The sequence below is a fragment of the Prunus mume genome, linkage group LG1, assembly GCF_029339155.1.
Source record: "Prunus mume cultivar Tortuosa linkage group LG1, ASM2933915v1, whole genome shotgun sequence".
NCBI classification, from domain to species: Eukaryota; Viridiplantae; Streptophyta; class Magnoliopsida; order Rosales; family Rosaceae; genus Prunus; species Prunus mume.
In genome coordinates, this window is record NC_142698.1 from 7,212,902 (window position 1) to 7,226,685 (window position 13,784).

Below are 13,784 nucleotides of genomic sequence, written 5' to 3' on the forward strand. Positions count from 1 at the left end.
GCTCTGATTGTAATAAGTAAAAACTATCTTCGTTGAAGTCTGCAGTGCTCTGTGAAAAGTTCAAAGACAGACCTGAAAGAGCATATCCCATACATGCCAAAATGTCTTATTTTAACTTTTCCATCTTCAAAGCACAATGATACCCTCACTACAAATGTACCTGACCCATTTGAAATAAAGAGAAACCCTCAAACAAACATTTACATGATACAGTTCCGTAGGTAGACTCAAAATGTAAGTGCTAAAGAAATATTTTCTAAGACAAAATAATATACAAAAACATTGAGAATAATATATTTACAAACTTCCTGCAGACAAAATGGTTACCCATATTTACAGCTTCTCAAAACATGGGATGCTGCTTGAAAAATGTCAGCAGCTTCAATTATGTCTGCATATATGCATGGAACAACATTACCAAAGGGACCTGTGGTTGTAGATGCATGATTCTTTTCTGCTGGTGATTATCTTGTTGAATATTGAGCTTGGCAATGTATGCTCTTCGTGTTAAGATTAGGCAGGCTCACGAGGACGAGTAGCCCAGAGCGAGCTCAAAGCCCGAAGGCGTTGGAAGTACTCCCCCAAGGCAAGAAGGCCGCGAGCTGCCTGGCGGATTGTTAGGATGCATGACATCTGCTGTAAGGTACCCCGCCGAAGATTATCAGCCTGTTTGGGTAAAAAGATCATTTAGTCAGAAAACATGTCATTGAAATGTTAAGAAAACTAGCACAGAACTAACATTACAAGGAAAATTACATAAAGTTAACACCAAATACTACAAAAACAAAAATATCACAATGATTCACGTAAGATGAAAATCTCAGGCAAGAGCATTCGGATGTAATGAAATGCACCCCAAAACTTTTTGTTCACCCGTTAACATAGAACTCATTATGTGATTACTTTCTGCCTTGTCCTGGTGGAAGCTGTACATTACCAAATAGCTGAGTAGTTCTAACCCTATTTTTTCATTAAGTTAATATCACAAATTCACCGTGTCAGTGAAATTTCCAACAAAACTGTTCCTCTATCTTTAATTAATCCATTCATAAAAATACAAGTCAGTCTGTACTATCTTACCTACCCAATAATTCAAAAGATTCATTATTTCAGCTTCGATCGAGACATGAGAGACGTAAGAGATTAATAAGGGTTCCTTTTGACATTAGTGTTCCTTCTAGTCAAATTTGATGTGAAAAACTTGACTTAATTTTTTTTTAACCTCAGATTTTGTTAAAAATAAACAACACCAAGATGGCCCTAGTAAAAGTTTACAAGCTGTAGATTATAACCACAGGAAACAGGGGCATAAATGTTTTCTTCATTCAGTGACAAAGTTATATCCCACTCATTCCATTTGTAATATGAAATCTAAATGGCTTCACTTTTGATAAAGCCGAAAATAATTCATGGCACCTACATTTACAAATTAAAGCCTACAGAAAGCACCAACATTTCCAACATTTCCAACATTTAAACAGACAGTTTTGCAAGATTAGATATAAAACACACTTGAGTCGAAGTTTGGAACAAAACCATCCAACAGGTCTATGGATACATGCAGTACATTACCTGTTGCACAAAGCTCACGAGCTCTTCCAATTTCTGCATGGCATTAGCCATCTGTGGCACATAACTACCTTCACCCAGTTGACCAGCTGCCACAGTGTCAGCCAGAGTGAGCTGGAGTTTATCCATACCTTGCGAAAGAGCATCTTCTGCTTGTTGACATGACTGCCTAAGATTGTAAACATCCAAAACTTGTTGGTCTGTCAAGGGGTCAAGGTGAGGCTGAAGAACCTGTAATCAACACAAATATAAGAACTAGCTTTACCCTAAACTCACGTATGGAACTTATTGCTGAAAGAATATGCCAAATGAAGTCGTTTAAAGTATAATAGTGTGCCACTAAATACATCAGTTTGCAAAGATATCAAAACTGTAATGGATGATCTGCCTCCAAGTTTCCACATTCTCAACGAGAAAAAGGAAAAATAAAATAAAATTTGGCCCGAAATGGAAACTCTGCTGCACTGCTGGTACAGTCAACACTCTTCATTTAAAATTCATCAAAAATATTAGATTAAAATGAACCAATTCTCATTCCCCTTCATCCTATAATTGGTGATTTGGTTTTAAAGAATAACTCTAATATCCTACAAGTTCTAATGCAACGCGCAAGTCTCGGGAACAAAAAATGCATTATCTTCAATTAATGACTTCTAACACACCATACATTACCTTAAGAATCTCTGAAGGGCGGAACCCTCCAATCCATGAGAAAAACCGTTCAGCTGATGTTTTCCACATCCCAGACATCACATAGAATACGTCAGCTTTTGCGGCAGTTAATTTCATGCCGAAAAGTTCAAAATAGTGACTCATGCCACTATCCACAAGGAATCGAAGCTCTATATCACTTATATGAGCATGCAAAGCAGTCCTCAGTTCATTAATTTGCCTATTTTGTTCTTCCACCCAGTGTCCATACTCCATCTCAAATGTTGTTACACCTGCATAACTTGGAGTTTCAAATTTTATATTACAAGGACATGAAAAAAAAAGAAAAGTCATGATACAATAAAATAATGTACCAGAGGAAACATACGCATAAAGATATATAAAGAAGCATCCAAACATTAGAGATTATGATGTTTGAAAGACGCCCAGGTAAACCTTCTAGAGAGCTTTGTTTTTACAGGACGCATGAATGTGTCCCTGTATATATATATATATATATATACATACACCTTTTGGATAGAGTAAGAGTCTGGACTTCCCTTCAGGCTTCAGGTTGTCCTGAGTTTCGGAAATTATCACTTTCTATTATTCTTGTAGATTGAGCATGCAGTTCAATAGTTTCCATCACCATTTTTCGTATTATTGATGGCTGGCTCATAGGGAATTATATGCCTTCTTTGTTGTATGTGGTGGACACGTCCACAATTTTCCATTATTAACAATGCATAGACTTTATAGCCTTTTGCACAGACATTTGATGTTGAAGAATGGAGCACTTATCCATTCTCATCATCACAATACCAACAAAAACTCATAACCAGAAGGGATGAAAAGGAAAGAAAATTAAAACAAGATGTGGCATTTTATTGCATAGAATCAATAAATTGCTTAAGCTGCTGACCACTCCAAGTTTCATATGCAACCCTATAATACATATCAACATTCTAGATTGACAAGATAAAATCAAAGATATGGCAGAAGCACACTAACAAACAAACCTGAGTTTATAGTGCCCGAGAATCCTAGAGGACTAGCATCCAGTCCACTGCCAATATAAATACCCTGCTATAAATTACAAGAAGAGAAGTTATAATTTTTTTCTTTTCTATTGAATCTAGTAATAAATTGTAGAAAAGCTAATCTTCTCCTCACCTGTTGTCTTGCTCGGTCAAGCTCTTGCTCTAATTGAATAAGCTTCAAACGACTTGTTTCTAACTGCTGAACATAGGCCTGTATAGGAAAAGTCATCATATTAGTCCATATACATCACTAGTTGCATATATGATATATTTTCAAATGCATACCACTTCCTACCTTCTTTCGCATCCGGCTTTTACGAGCAGCCTCCCGATTTTGTGCAAGACGTCTTTGCACCTAAATAGTTTAACACATAACCAAAGTATAAGATGCTGGTTTGAAAGTTCGCACCATTGAACTCCTAAAATGAATTACTACAAAATGCATCTGGAAGAATACAGTAAATCTTTAGTTCACAAACATCAATTTCAGTCATAAATTGCTAAGTGAACATGACCAATCCCCAGTTATTTAAATCCACTCCAAAAGTAACCATATGATTCACAAATAATATTTTAAATCTAATAAGAGCCATAAAGTAGGCATGCGAGCAGTAACTAACCTCTACTTTTTTCGTTTTAATCTATACCTCAAAACCAAGCCTCAGACTTGAGGTTTGTACGGAATATTCTATCTAGTTTACACAATTTAAAAGGTGGCCAAACCAAAATCAACTTTGATAAACGAAATTAGACAAGAAGCTAAGGTCTAGCACCCAAATCCCAAGGAAAAATAAATTATAGAAAAGTATACAGTAGTAAACAATTTCTTCAAAAAGGAAAAAAGTCCACAACATTTACCCATTTGAACTCCATAGACCTGTTTTCCTGATTTAACCATACATATCAATGAACGTTACAATCTCAACTAGTATTTCACAAATCTCAAGCTCCATTCATGACTAATGTCTGAAATCATGAACAGTAATAGAACAAGGATGAAAATAAAAAAGGGATCCACCTTGAACTATACTTCTTTACTACAGAGATCCCTGAATCTGTTATATATTACTCCTTTACTACACCCAATAAGAAAACGACACGCTGTGACAAAGTATATCAATTGGACATATTTGGAAATGAATTTCTATGTGTTGTATACAATATTCATCAGCCATTTGTAAGAAGCAATTTCACAGTTGGTCAAAATACTAGGTTATTAGTTTTAGAAAGTCAGAAGCGATAGTGCCAGTGGTGAAATTTCAAATTTTCAACCAAGGTTTGTATGTCAGTACGATTAGCCTTATGTTTTGCTAAAGAAAGAAAGAGATCACCAGGCGAGTGATGCAGAAGCTCAATTTCTCTTACCTTGTCTGTAGGTTTAGTTGCTTCTTGGTCATACTTGCTAGAAGGTCCCAGGATTCCATGAGAAGCATCCTCTGACTAGATAAATTTAAATGATAACACAATGCATAGAAAATGGATTAATGTCACTCTAAGAAACAAGAACCAAAACAATTAATATCAAATACTCACCTGATTATCTAATTTTGTGTCAGCATCAACGATCATGGATGCTGAGGCATTAAAATTACCATTACTCTTAAAGCTTTCCTCCCACATGCTAATCTGGTGGATAGGCTCATAGGCTCCCATCCTTCTTGAGGTGACAAACTGGGTGGATGGAGAATTCATGTTTCTTCAACTGACAATGGAAGGAATCCAATGAATTTTTGACATAAAAGGATGTGATGTAGAACCTAGAAGAATTTCCAGAGAGAGAAGTAGGATAACCATATTTCTGTAATGTCAATCAATATGCAAAAACTGAAATCCAAAACAAATGGCCTACTTTTATATGCAGTCCAATTAAACTAATAAAATACTGCAATTACGAAAAACATAATTGTAAAATTTATATAAAACCAGCCTCAATTCCATCCTTGCACCAACAGTAGAAACATTTGAAATCTCCTTGTTATGATCCCAATTAGAGTATGACTCGCAGTTGGGGTGAAAAGGCCAATATTTGAACAAAATTCATATCAACTAGCTCAATGTTAATATAGTAGCAACAGAGATAGGAAGGGAAGTGAAAACCAAGGCATGAGAAGTGTAATGATTATTTTTATATATAAGAAAATAGGAAACAAAATATTATTGAAGAGGAGAATGAAAGGTAAAAACAGTAGACAAGACGGACTGGAGCAAAAATCTAGAGTGCTCTAAAACAGCACCAACAACCTAAAATACAAAAGAACACCAGCAAAGAGCAATACAATACTAAAATACAGCCGCATTCCAATTTGATAAAAACTGCAGAGAGAGAACTCCTAAACTCTGAAGAAATCAAAGCCCAACAACTATCTCATACCCTCATTTAATACCAGTCCAGTATCAAGAGTTATGAACCTAGATGCACATCAACATAGAGAACAGAAACAAAAGAGATGGAAGAACAAGAACAGGAAGGACACATTTTCAGACACAATATTGAATGAACTGAGCATGTTCTTGGTTTTCTAGAGTTCCAATTTTTCAGAAAATAAGACTCTAAGTTCCATCATAGCATAACTTGAATATCCAGATAAGCAATCGGGTACAATTTCAGTGGTGTCCTTAAAAGCTAGCACCAAGCCCACAACTTTTGAAGTTACCAAAGTACATACTGATCACAGAAAAGTAGCACCTTTCATTATGCACACAGCTACAACAAAAAGATGAAGAAAACACAGAAGTTGGGGGGAATTTACGAAATGATCGGTACCTTTCACCTTGTCATGCTGAATTTCTCATAAAGAAAAAAAAACAGTAACTACAAGCCAAGTTTAGAACTTTGCAGGGTTCCAAAAAGCCTAACCACCAAAGACTCTCAGTTCCTTTAATCAGTAAAAGTTTGACATGGATTTTGTACTTGTTGCTTATCAACTATACAGTAAAAGTTTTTAGTACAAGATACTCAGCTCCTCTTATCAGCCACATAAATACAGATGAAAACTGAGAATCCTTTTCTCATTTTCTTCATCAAACCCATGAGAGCCCAAAACAGTATTGGCAATCAATCATAACAATAACAGAGCAAAACTATGTAACAGAGGGCTGAGATAAGAAAAACTTCTACTTTCTTAAGCCAAGCTGCAGCATCTTCATTTTCGACCCCCAAAAAAAAACCAAAAAAGAGCTGCAGCATCTTTGTATCAAAAACTAAAAACTGAAAAAAAAACCAAAAAAAACCAAAACTCAGACTTCCTTTTACTTCCTTTTTCTTTCTTCTGCTTTCTTTTCTCGGAAACCAAACATGCCCAAAATGAAATTTGAGGGAAAAAAAAAAGAGAGCAAAAACAGAAAGTGAACCTTTGAAAGGCCAGTCTGAGGAAGTCAAGTCTACTTTTCCCGCTCTAAATTGAAGCAGAGGAAGCAGGGAGACCAAACCTTCTGCAGAGTAGCAATGGAAACCCTATCTCTCACTGCAAGTCCCATCATCTCGCAGAAGAATCGAGTGAGAGAACACGACAGCTTAATAGACAACTTTCAAACTTCCTAATCCCTTTTCTAGTCTTTCATTAAGATATTAATAAATTCCCAATTACAATTATTGACCATTTTCCTCTCCCTTTAAATCCATTAATTTCTAATTTTATACAAATTTTTTTTATAGAAAATAAAATTTGTATTTTTCTGAATGTGTGAGAGAGAGAGAGAGAGAGAGAGAGAGAGAGAGAGTGTCAAAGACTACAGAGAAGATGAAAGAGAGCGTCGTAATCCTCATCCTCCTCCCACTATAATATCCCACCCACTGCTAATGTGCGCACCAGGTGGATCGCTCTGCGACTCTTTCCTTAACCTGCGCACACCCCGCGAGTGATTCGCTGACGTCATATTCCGGCGTGTTACCTCGCCGGGTGTTTGGGATGCGCCGGAGATATGAGCGAGGGCTTGAGTTCCGGTTGGGATTTGGTGCGAACGCGCGAGGCGAGCGCGTGGAGAGGTACTGGGGTCAAGTGGGAGTTGATAATTTCGCGGGAATGGAGTGACAGTTAATTGGTATGGGGTCGGCTTAGCGTGTTTCTGTCTAATTCTCTAATTTGTCTAACTGGTTTTTAATTTTAATTTTAATATTTTTAACTTTTGGGTTTTGACTTTTTTGGGTTTTGAACTTTTTGAGAGTGGGAACAGTAACGGCTACATGAACATGATGATTCGCTTTATGAATTTTGACTACTTCAAATTTGAGGCCATGCATATTTTGATATTTGATATTGCACACAAAAAGGGGGATTATCCTAGTTTCTAGGAGGGAAATACTTAGCCTCATTTTCATAGAAGTAGAAACTTTCGTTTTCCTACTAGTTACAGTTTGACACATGTGTAGAATTTTTTTTTTTAAAATTTTTTGATGAATTATTTTTGCATATATATAAAAAAATTGTCATTCTATAATACTTAAAATCATCGAAGAAAATATATTGTCCTGTAAGGAAAAAAAGGTCTCATCATTGCCATAGTTTCATACTGCCATTCTGCAATACTTCAAATCATTGAAGAAAATATTTTATCCTAGAAGGAAAAAAGGTCCTATCATTGCCATAGTTTCATTTACTATCATTCTACAATACTTCAAATCATCGAAGAAAATATATTATCCTCTAAGGAAAAAAGGTCCTATCATTGCCATAGTTTCATATTGACATTCTACAGTACTTGAAATCATCGAAGAAAATATATACTTTCCTATAAGAAAAAAAAGGTCTTATCATGCCATAGTTTCATACTGCCACTCGATACTAGTAGTGGAGTGGAAGATAGAAACAGTAATAGCATGAATAAGGGAGAGGAATCAAAAATGTCAATGACCATGGAGTATGTGAATAGTATGGAATCAAAAGAATATAATAATAATAATAATATTTCTACCCCGATTTGGTGGAGTCAAATAGAGGAGTCAAGCAAGGGGATTATATTTCAAGTGCTTAAGAGTAGTTGTACCTGCATCCGAGGTCATGTAATCCTCCTCTACTAATATCACTTGTAGTTAAAAAAAAATTTGGAGAAGCCAAAAATTAAGTATGATGCCTATTTGCTCCACCACATTGGTGTTGGGCTCCTTCACCTATGGAGTTGAATATGACATTTTACTTTATTTTTCTCTGTGTTTAAATGTCGGATCTTTATTACCATTCTTTTTACGATTTCTTCTGTGTGTAGTTTTCACCTATCATTTTGTGAGAGTTTTTCACATCTCTTTTGTGAGAGCTTTTCACCTCTTTTTTGTGAGAGATTTTTATCTCTCCTTTTTTAGGGTTAAGCTAATATTTTTCTTGGCTTTTGGGGCTCCAAGTAAAATAAAATAATAAAAATAATAAAAATAATAATAACATTTTAAATAATTTAAAATAAATAAATAATCTAAAACAAACCCTTTCTCCTTCTCTGAAAAAAAACAATTCTTTCAAATAACATAGGAAAAAAAATCCCCAAAATTTAACAACCAAATCCCCCAACAATAAAAGTTAAAATTTAATAAAACCCACAAAATTTAACAACAATAACCTAAATCTTATCACTGTGAGAAGGATTTCTTCACTCTGCATCCGCTTCTCTATGTGAGAGAGAGAGAGAGAGAGAGAGAGAGAGAGAGAGTGATCGTGAGAGTTGGGATAGAGGGAGAGATATGGAGAGGGAGAGTTGAGAGAGTCAATGAGAGAAGGAGCAATGAGAGGAAGAGAGAGAAGGGGAGAAGTTGTGATTCACACAAAGAGAGGAAGAGAACGAAGCATAAGAGAAAATAAGTTGAATACAAAGAAGAAGAAAAAAACGAAGTGGAGAGAGAAAAAAAAAGTAGAAGAAGAGAGAGTTGGGAAAGCAGCCAAAATTTGATTGGTTTATTAGATTAAAAAACAAAAAACCGCACTATGGCACACAAGAGACGACATGTGGCAAGGAGGGATAGGCTAATATTTGTGGAAGTAAGGACATCTTGTAAAATTTGCACCAAAGTCCAATATTTTTAAATCTTGCTCTAGGCTGGGGCCCACTCTAGCCTGTAGATCTGTTTTTGTTTGTATTGTTATGGCTTGATTTTTTCAAACTTTATCCCTTTTTGATTATTATGAGTTTGCAATCTTAGTTGAGATCATATCTAGAGTTTCTTCAATCATGTGTGATCGTTAGTAGAGGTACACCAGACTGTCTTAATTTTGATGTTAGATCACTCTGTTATTATAATTGCCCTTTGTGGTTTTGTAGCTAGTAGCTTTTTTGGCTGAATTATAAATGCAATCCCATAATTTCTCAACCAAAAAAAAAAACTCCATTTTTAATTAATGTTGTCATTTTTTTTTAAATGACTCATTGGTTTAGCGATAAATGCACTCTATTGTTAAGGTATGGAGTTTGTCATCTCCAAGTTGGGGGGATAAGATTGGTAAAAATGTATAATTTCTCAAAGTTTAAGGCTTAAACACCAACTAAAATTAATCTACACATCAAGGGGTTTGTAGACCAAACGGTTAAGAGTATTTTCTCTTACACTCAAAGTCCTAGATTCGATTTCCCCCTCCCTCAATATCCCTTGTATAAAATAATAATAATCTACACATGCTTGTTCAAAGATAATGAAGAGTTATTACGAGGATCCAATCCTATGCTTGAATTTTCTCTACTAGGTTAAGAAGTGTGTGTGCTTTCATAGACCATTCACATAAATGCATACGGCTTCGAATGGGGATCTGAATTCTCTGCTTGTTTTTTCTCTGTCATGATCTGCTTGACTTTTATTTTTGATACGCCACCTCATTGAAATTTAATCCAAGGGACTTTAAGTTGACACATCATCTTTAAAACAAAACCCAATTATCTCATAATAATAAAATAATAATAATAACCCTAATTGAACTAACAAGAAACTTAACACCGTTAAACTTTTCTCTACACCACATCCTCCTCCCCCTTTCACACTGTGACCTCTGCAACTAATATTTGAGTTGAGTTACTAAAATGTAACTTTGAGTATAGTTGAGAGACCATTGCTACAAATAACCCTATATATGAGGTGGTGTATTCAAAATAAAAGTCAAGCAAATTATGGCAGAGAAAAAACAAAAAGAAGATCCGGATCCTTCGAATGGATGCCATCTATGCATGTTTTGTTTAAATATTGTACTTGCCAAAAAACCATGAGAATTTTTTATTTTTTATTTTAAAAAAAGGGATCGTTATGCTCTTCATGGTTATCGTACCAATGAAAAAAAGTAATTTAAAAAGAAAAGGTAGTTACTTGCCTTGTTTAACAAAACAATAGCACAAAACTTTCTTCTTCTTCTTCTTCTTCTTTCTTCTTCTTCTTCTTCTTGTTTTATATGGTAAACAACAGTACAAGTTGCATTCGCGTAGCACTTTAGAATAAACCTGCTTGTCTTACTTTAGAACAGAAATCTCACCACTCTCACTTTTGATTATATCCATATCTGTGAAGACCAAACAGAATGCATGGGTCCCCCCGTCCTTATGCAATGCAATGCATACAGGCTTCCACAATCTGAAGTTAGGAAAATAATCTATATTATCTTAAATTGAATTCACACTTGGTGAGATTCCAACGTCGAACCTTTTCAAGTATTGCCAGATTTACCATGAAGAGTTATAGATGATAATATATTATATCTGGAGTGCCAATACTATTTAAGAGAGAACAAAAAACAGGAGCTAATACTTTTTCTTTCTTTCTAATTTAGGGTTAGGAGCATGGAATGGAACACAATTGACTAAAGAAGCTCAGGGAAACAGACACACAGAGAGAGAGAGAGAGAGAGAGAGAGAGAGAGAGAGAGAGAATATTAATTGTACTTGTCGCTAATAAGTTGTCTTTAAAGGGCAAGTTCGATTTGGGAAGTGAGTCCATTGGCATCACCAAAAATATTAGCAATAAATTAAGGATTGGATTATCTTAGAGAAGAGTTGATTTGAAAAAGAAAACAAGTAGGATAAGATTAATAATAATTATATAATTAATAAGGTCTTGGTGGCAATGATGTGTATAAAGTTGGGATGATGGTGGTGGGTGCCCTACGAATGGTTGGCCGATTCCTTAGTGATTTTCCCTTTCAAATTCTCCTGTGTATTTGTTTTGAATAAACAAAAGAAACGTCACGTAAACAATTGCTTTTCCTGTTTGTGGTCTTATTCTTAAGTGCAATCTAAAGTGGCGTGCCACTGCCACTAAGAATGGCTAGTGTTGGCGTCACCAATTTTCTGTTTCAAAAAAATCATGAAAATTTTAGATTCTCAATCCAAGTTTGGATGCGATTTTCCTTTCTCTTGTGTCCCCGAATATGTATGCTTTGTTGAAAATAACTGAATTTCATTCCTTTTTCACATACTCACGAACATCAAACCTGTATTTGGGCTTTGTTGAAAATAAGGACTTCAATATTAAGTGTTGCAGAGCAATAAACTTAAAAGATAACTCGGAGTTGTCAACTGGATATCTTAATACAAAGGAAATTAGTTGAGTTCAACGAGATTAAGTGTTGATTGAGTGTGAAATCTTTTTTTGGGAGAATAGTTGTGTGGCTATAGAGCTATGCTCAGCTGGTATATATAAGCTCCTTGGTTGATGAAGGGATGGTTGAATCTACTATGAATCCTTTCTTTGCAGGTTGAACTGGTGAACTTAAGTGCTTTGATTTTTGTGTCGACAGTGAGAACTACCCAAGCATGGCCTTTCTTCGACAAGTTGGTTCAAGAGAAGCTCATGGTCCAAGTCGCATTTAATGTGGTTGCTCAGCCTTTTTTTTTGCCGCCTAACTTCTTCCCAGTTGTCGAAGTCAACTTTGAGCTTCGATTTGGGTAAGCGTGCCTTTACTCGAGTAAAAGGTTTTCAAATTTGTGAGCAGCAACTTTAAATTAAAAGGTAAACATTATTGGGAGGCATGAGACATCCTCATACAAACGTCGTCAGACCTAGATGAAGCCTAGCTGCCAAACTGCTGCACGAGCCGTGATCCAGCAACCAGGCCACGGCGCGTCTCGCACTCCTCAAAATCAGCATGCTGCTCTCCAAACTGGGAAAAAAAAAACAAAAAAAAGATACGCAGCGACAATCACCAAAGCAGCCACCATTGCAACCACCTAGGCTACCACCACCCAGGCACGTCGGTTATCTCCTACAAACACGGTGACAAGCAGTTGGGCCCACCCCACTGGTCCTCCCTCTCTATAAAATAGAGGACTCAATTTAAATAGGAGTGAAGAAGAAGCCGACATCCTGGGTCAAGGAGACAAGAATTGCCGCAACCATATTCCTCAGGCCTAAACCCTAACCAAATAAGGATTATTCTCTCAAAACCCTAGCACACAAGGAGGCTATAAATACATGGCTACACAAGGCATTCAAAGTAATTCTTGTCTAATTCCCAAATCCTACGAAAAAGCCCTCTCTCTCTCTCTCTCTCTCTCTCTCTTTGTTGTCACCCATCTCATATCTCCTTCTCCCACACTGCTAAGTACCACACTAAGGCCACTTGGCTCTCCCTGTGAGAGAAAACTCTATCCATTTTAGTTATTACTGCATCTTTTGTCAGAGATCCAATTAAATTAACTTAGGTATTGGAGGGCCTTTGGCCAACAACCCCCGAATGTGGTCTATATACTGATGTTTACTTCGCAGGGATCAAAGAAGAGAGAGAAGGAAGCTCAGGGGGAGAAAAATCTACATGCGAATATTCTCCCATGAGAAATTTGCACAAACACTTAGAATCATTCCACTAGTCAAACCACTGGTTGTAGTCCTTTTGAGGTTGTTTATGGGCAAAATCCTATAAGCCCTCTAGATTTAACTCCTCTTCCAATCAAAAATCAGTTCAATGGTGGTGTAGAAGAAAGAGCTAAAAGCATCAAACGATTGCATGAACAGGCCCACAAGAAAATCCTTCAACAAAATGAAAAATACAAGAAGAGTGCTAACAAGCATCGGAAACATGTAGAATTTAAGGAAGGTGCACCTTGAAAGTAAGCCTAGGGTTGATGGTCCATTCAAAGTATTTAAGCGCATAGGTAATTGTTTGGGCCAAATTTCTGAGTGCCCAGCCCAACACGGAAGAGCCCAGAATAAAACCACAGGCCCAAGCGAGTCTGGGCTTTGCGAAATAAACAGGAATTAAGGGCCCAAAAGCCAACAAAGCCCAGCCCATAACCTATCACACCATAAGAAATACTTGAGCTTCGAAGAGTTCCAAAAAGGGCTTGGCATGATTAAAGGAGAAGAAGAAGCCCAAAAGGAAACAGACCCACGTGAATCTTTTTTCTCTCTAAAAAGTCAACAATTTAAACTGGGTTGATAAGGAGTTGACAAAGGAAGGCGAAAAAAAAAAGGGACATCTCTGAATCTCTGCCACCAAAAGATCAAATTCCTTTTACATATTCAGAGATATTGCTTCAACTCTAAAGAGGGCACCATCTTTTAGGGGATACGCAGACTGTGTTTTCTAAAAGAATAAGCAGGAAACATGGAGTTGTTCAAACTGAAAA

General features: G+C 36.3%; 1 protein-coding gene across 2 annotated transcripts; it reads right to left on the minus strand.

Annotated features, from left to right (window-relative positions):
- Positions 1-90: 90 nt before the first annotated feature.
- Positions 91-6,845, minus strand: LOC103333461 (transcription factor TGA1). 2 transcript variants are annotated; one of them, XM_008236300.2, is made up of 9 exons: positions 6,612-6,845; positions 4,794-4,962; positions 4,626-4,700; positions 3,556-3,615; positions 3,394-3,471; positions 3,240-3,303; positions 2,242-2,513; positions 1,573-1,800; positions 91-666 (listed from the first exon to the last, which is right to left on the minus strand). In XM_008236300.2, the coding sequence occupies exons 2-9, from the start codon at positions 4,950-4,952 to the stop codon at positions 514-516; spliced, it is 1,089 nt and encodes a 362-aa protein (XP_008234522.2). In that variant the 5' UTR covers positions 4,953-4,962; positions 6,612-6,845; the 3' UTR covers positions 91-513. The 2 variants fall into 2 exon arrangements, with proteins under 2 accessions (XP_008234522.2, XP_008234510.2); XM_008236288.2 differs by having other exon boundaries at positions 3,240-3,306.
- Between the last annotated feature and the right edge of the window lie 6,939 nt (positions 6,846-13,784).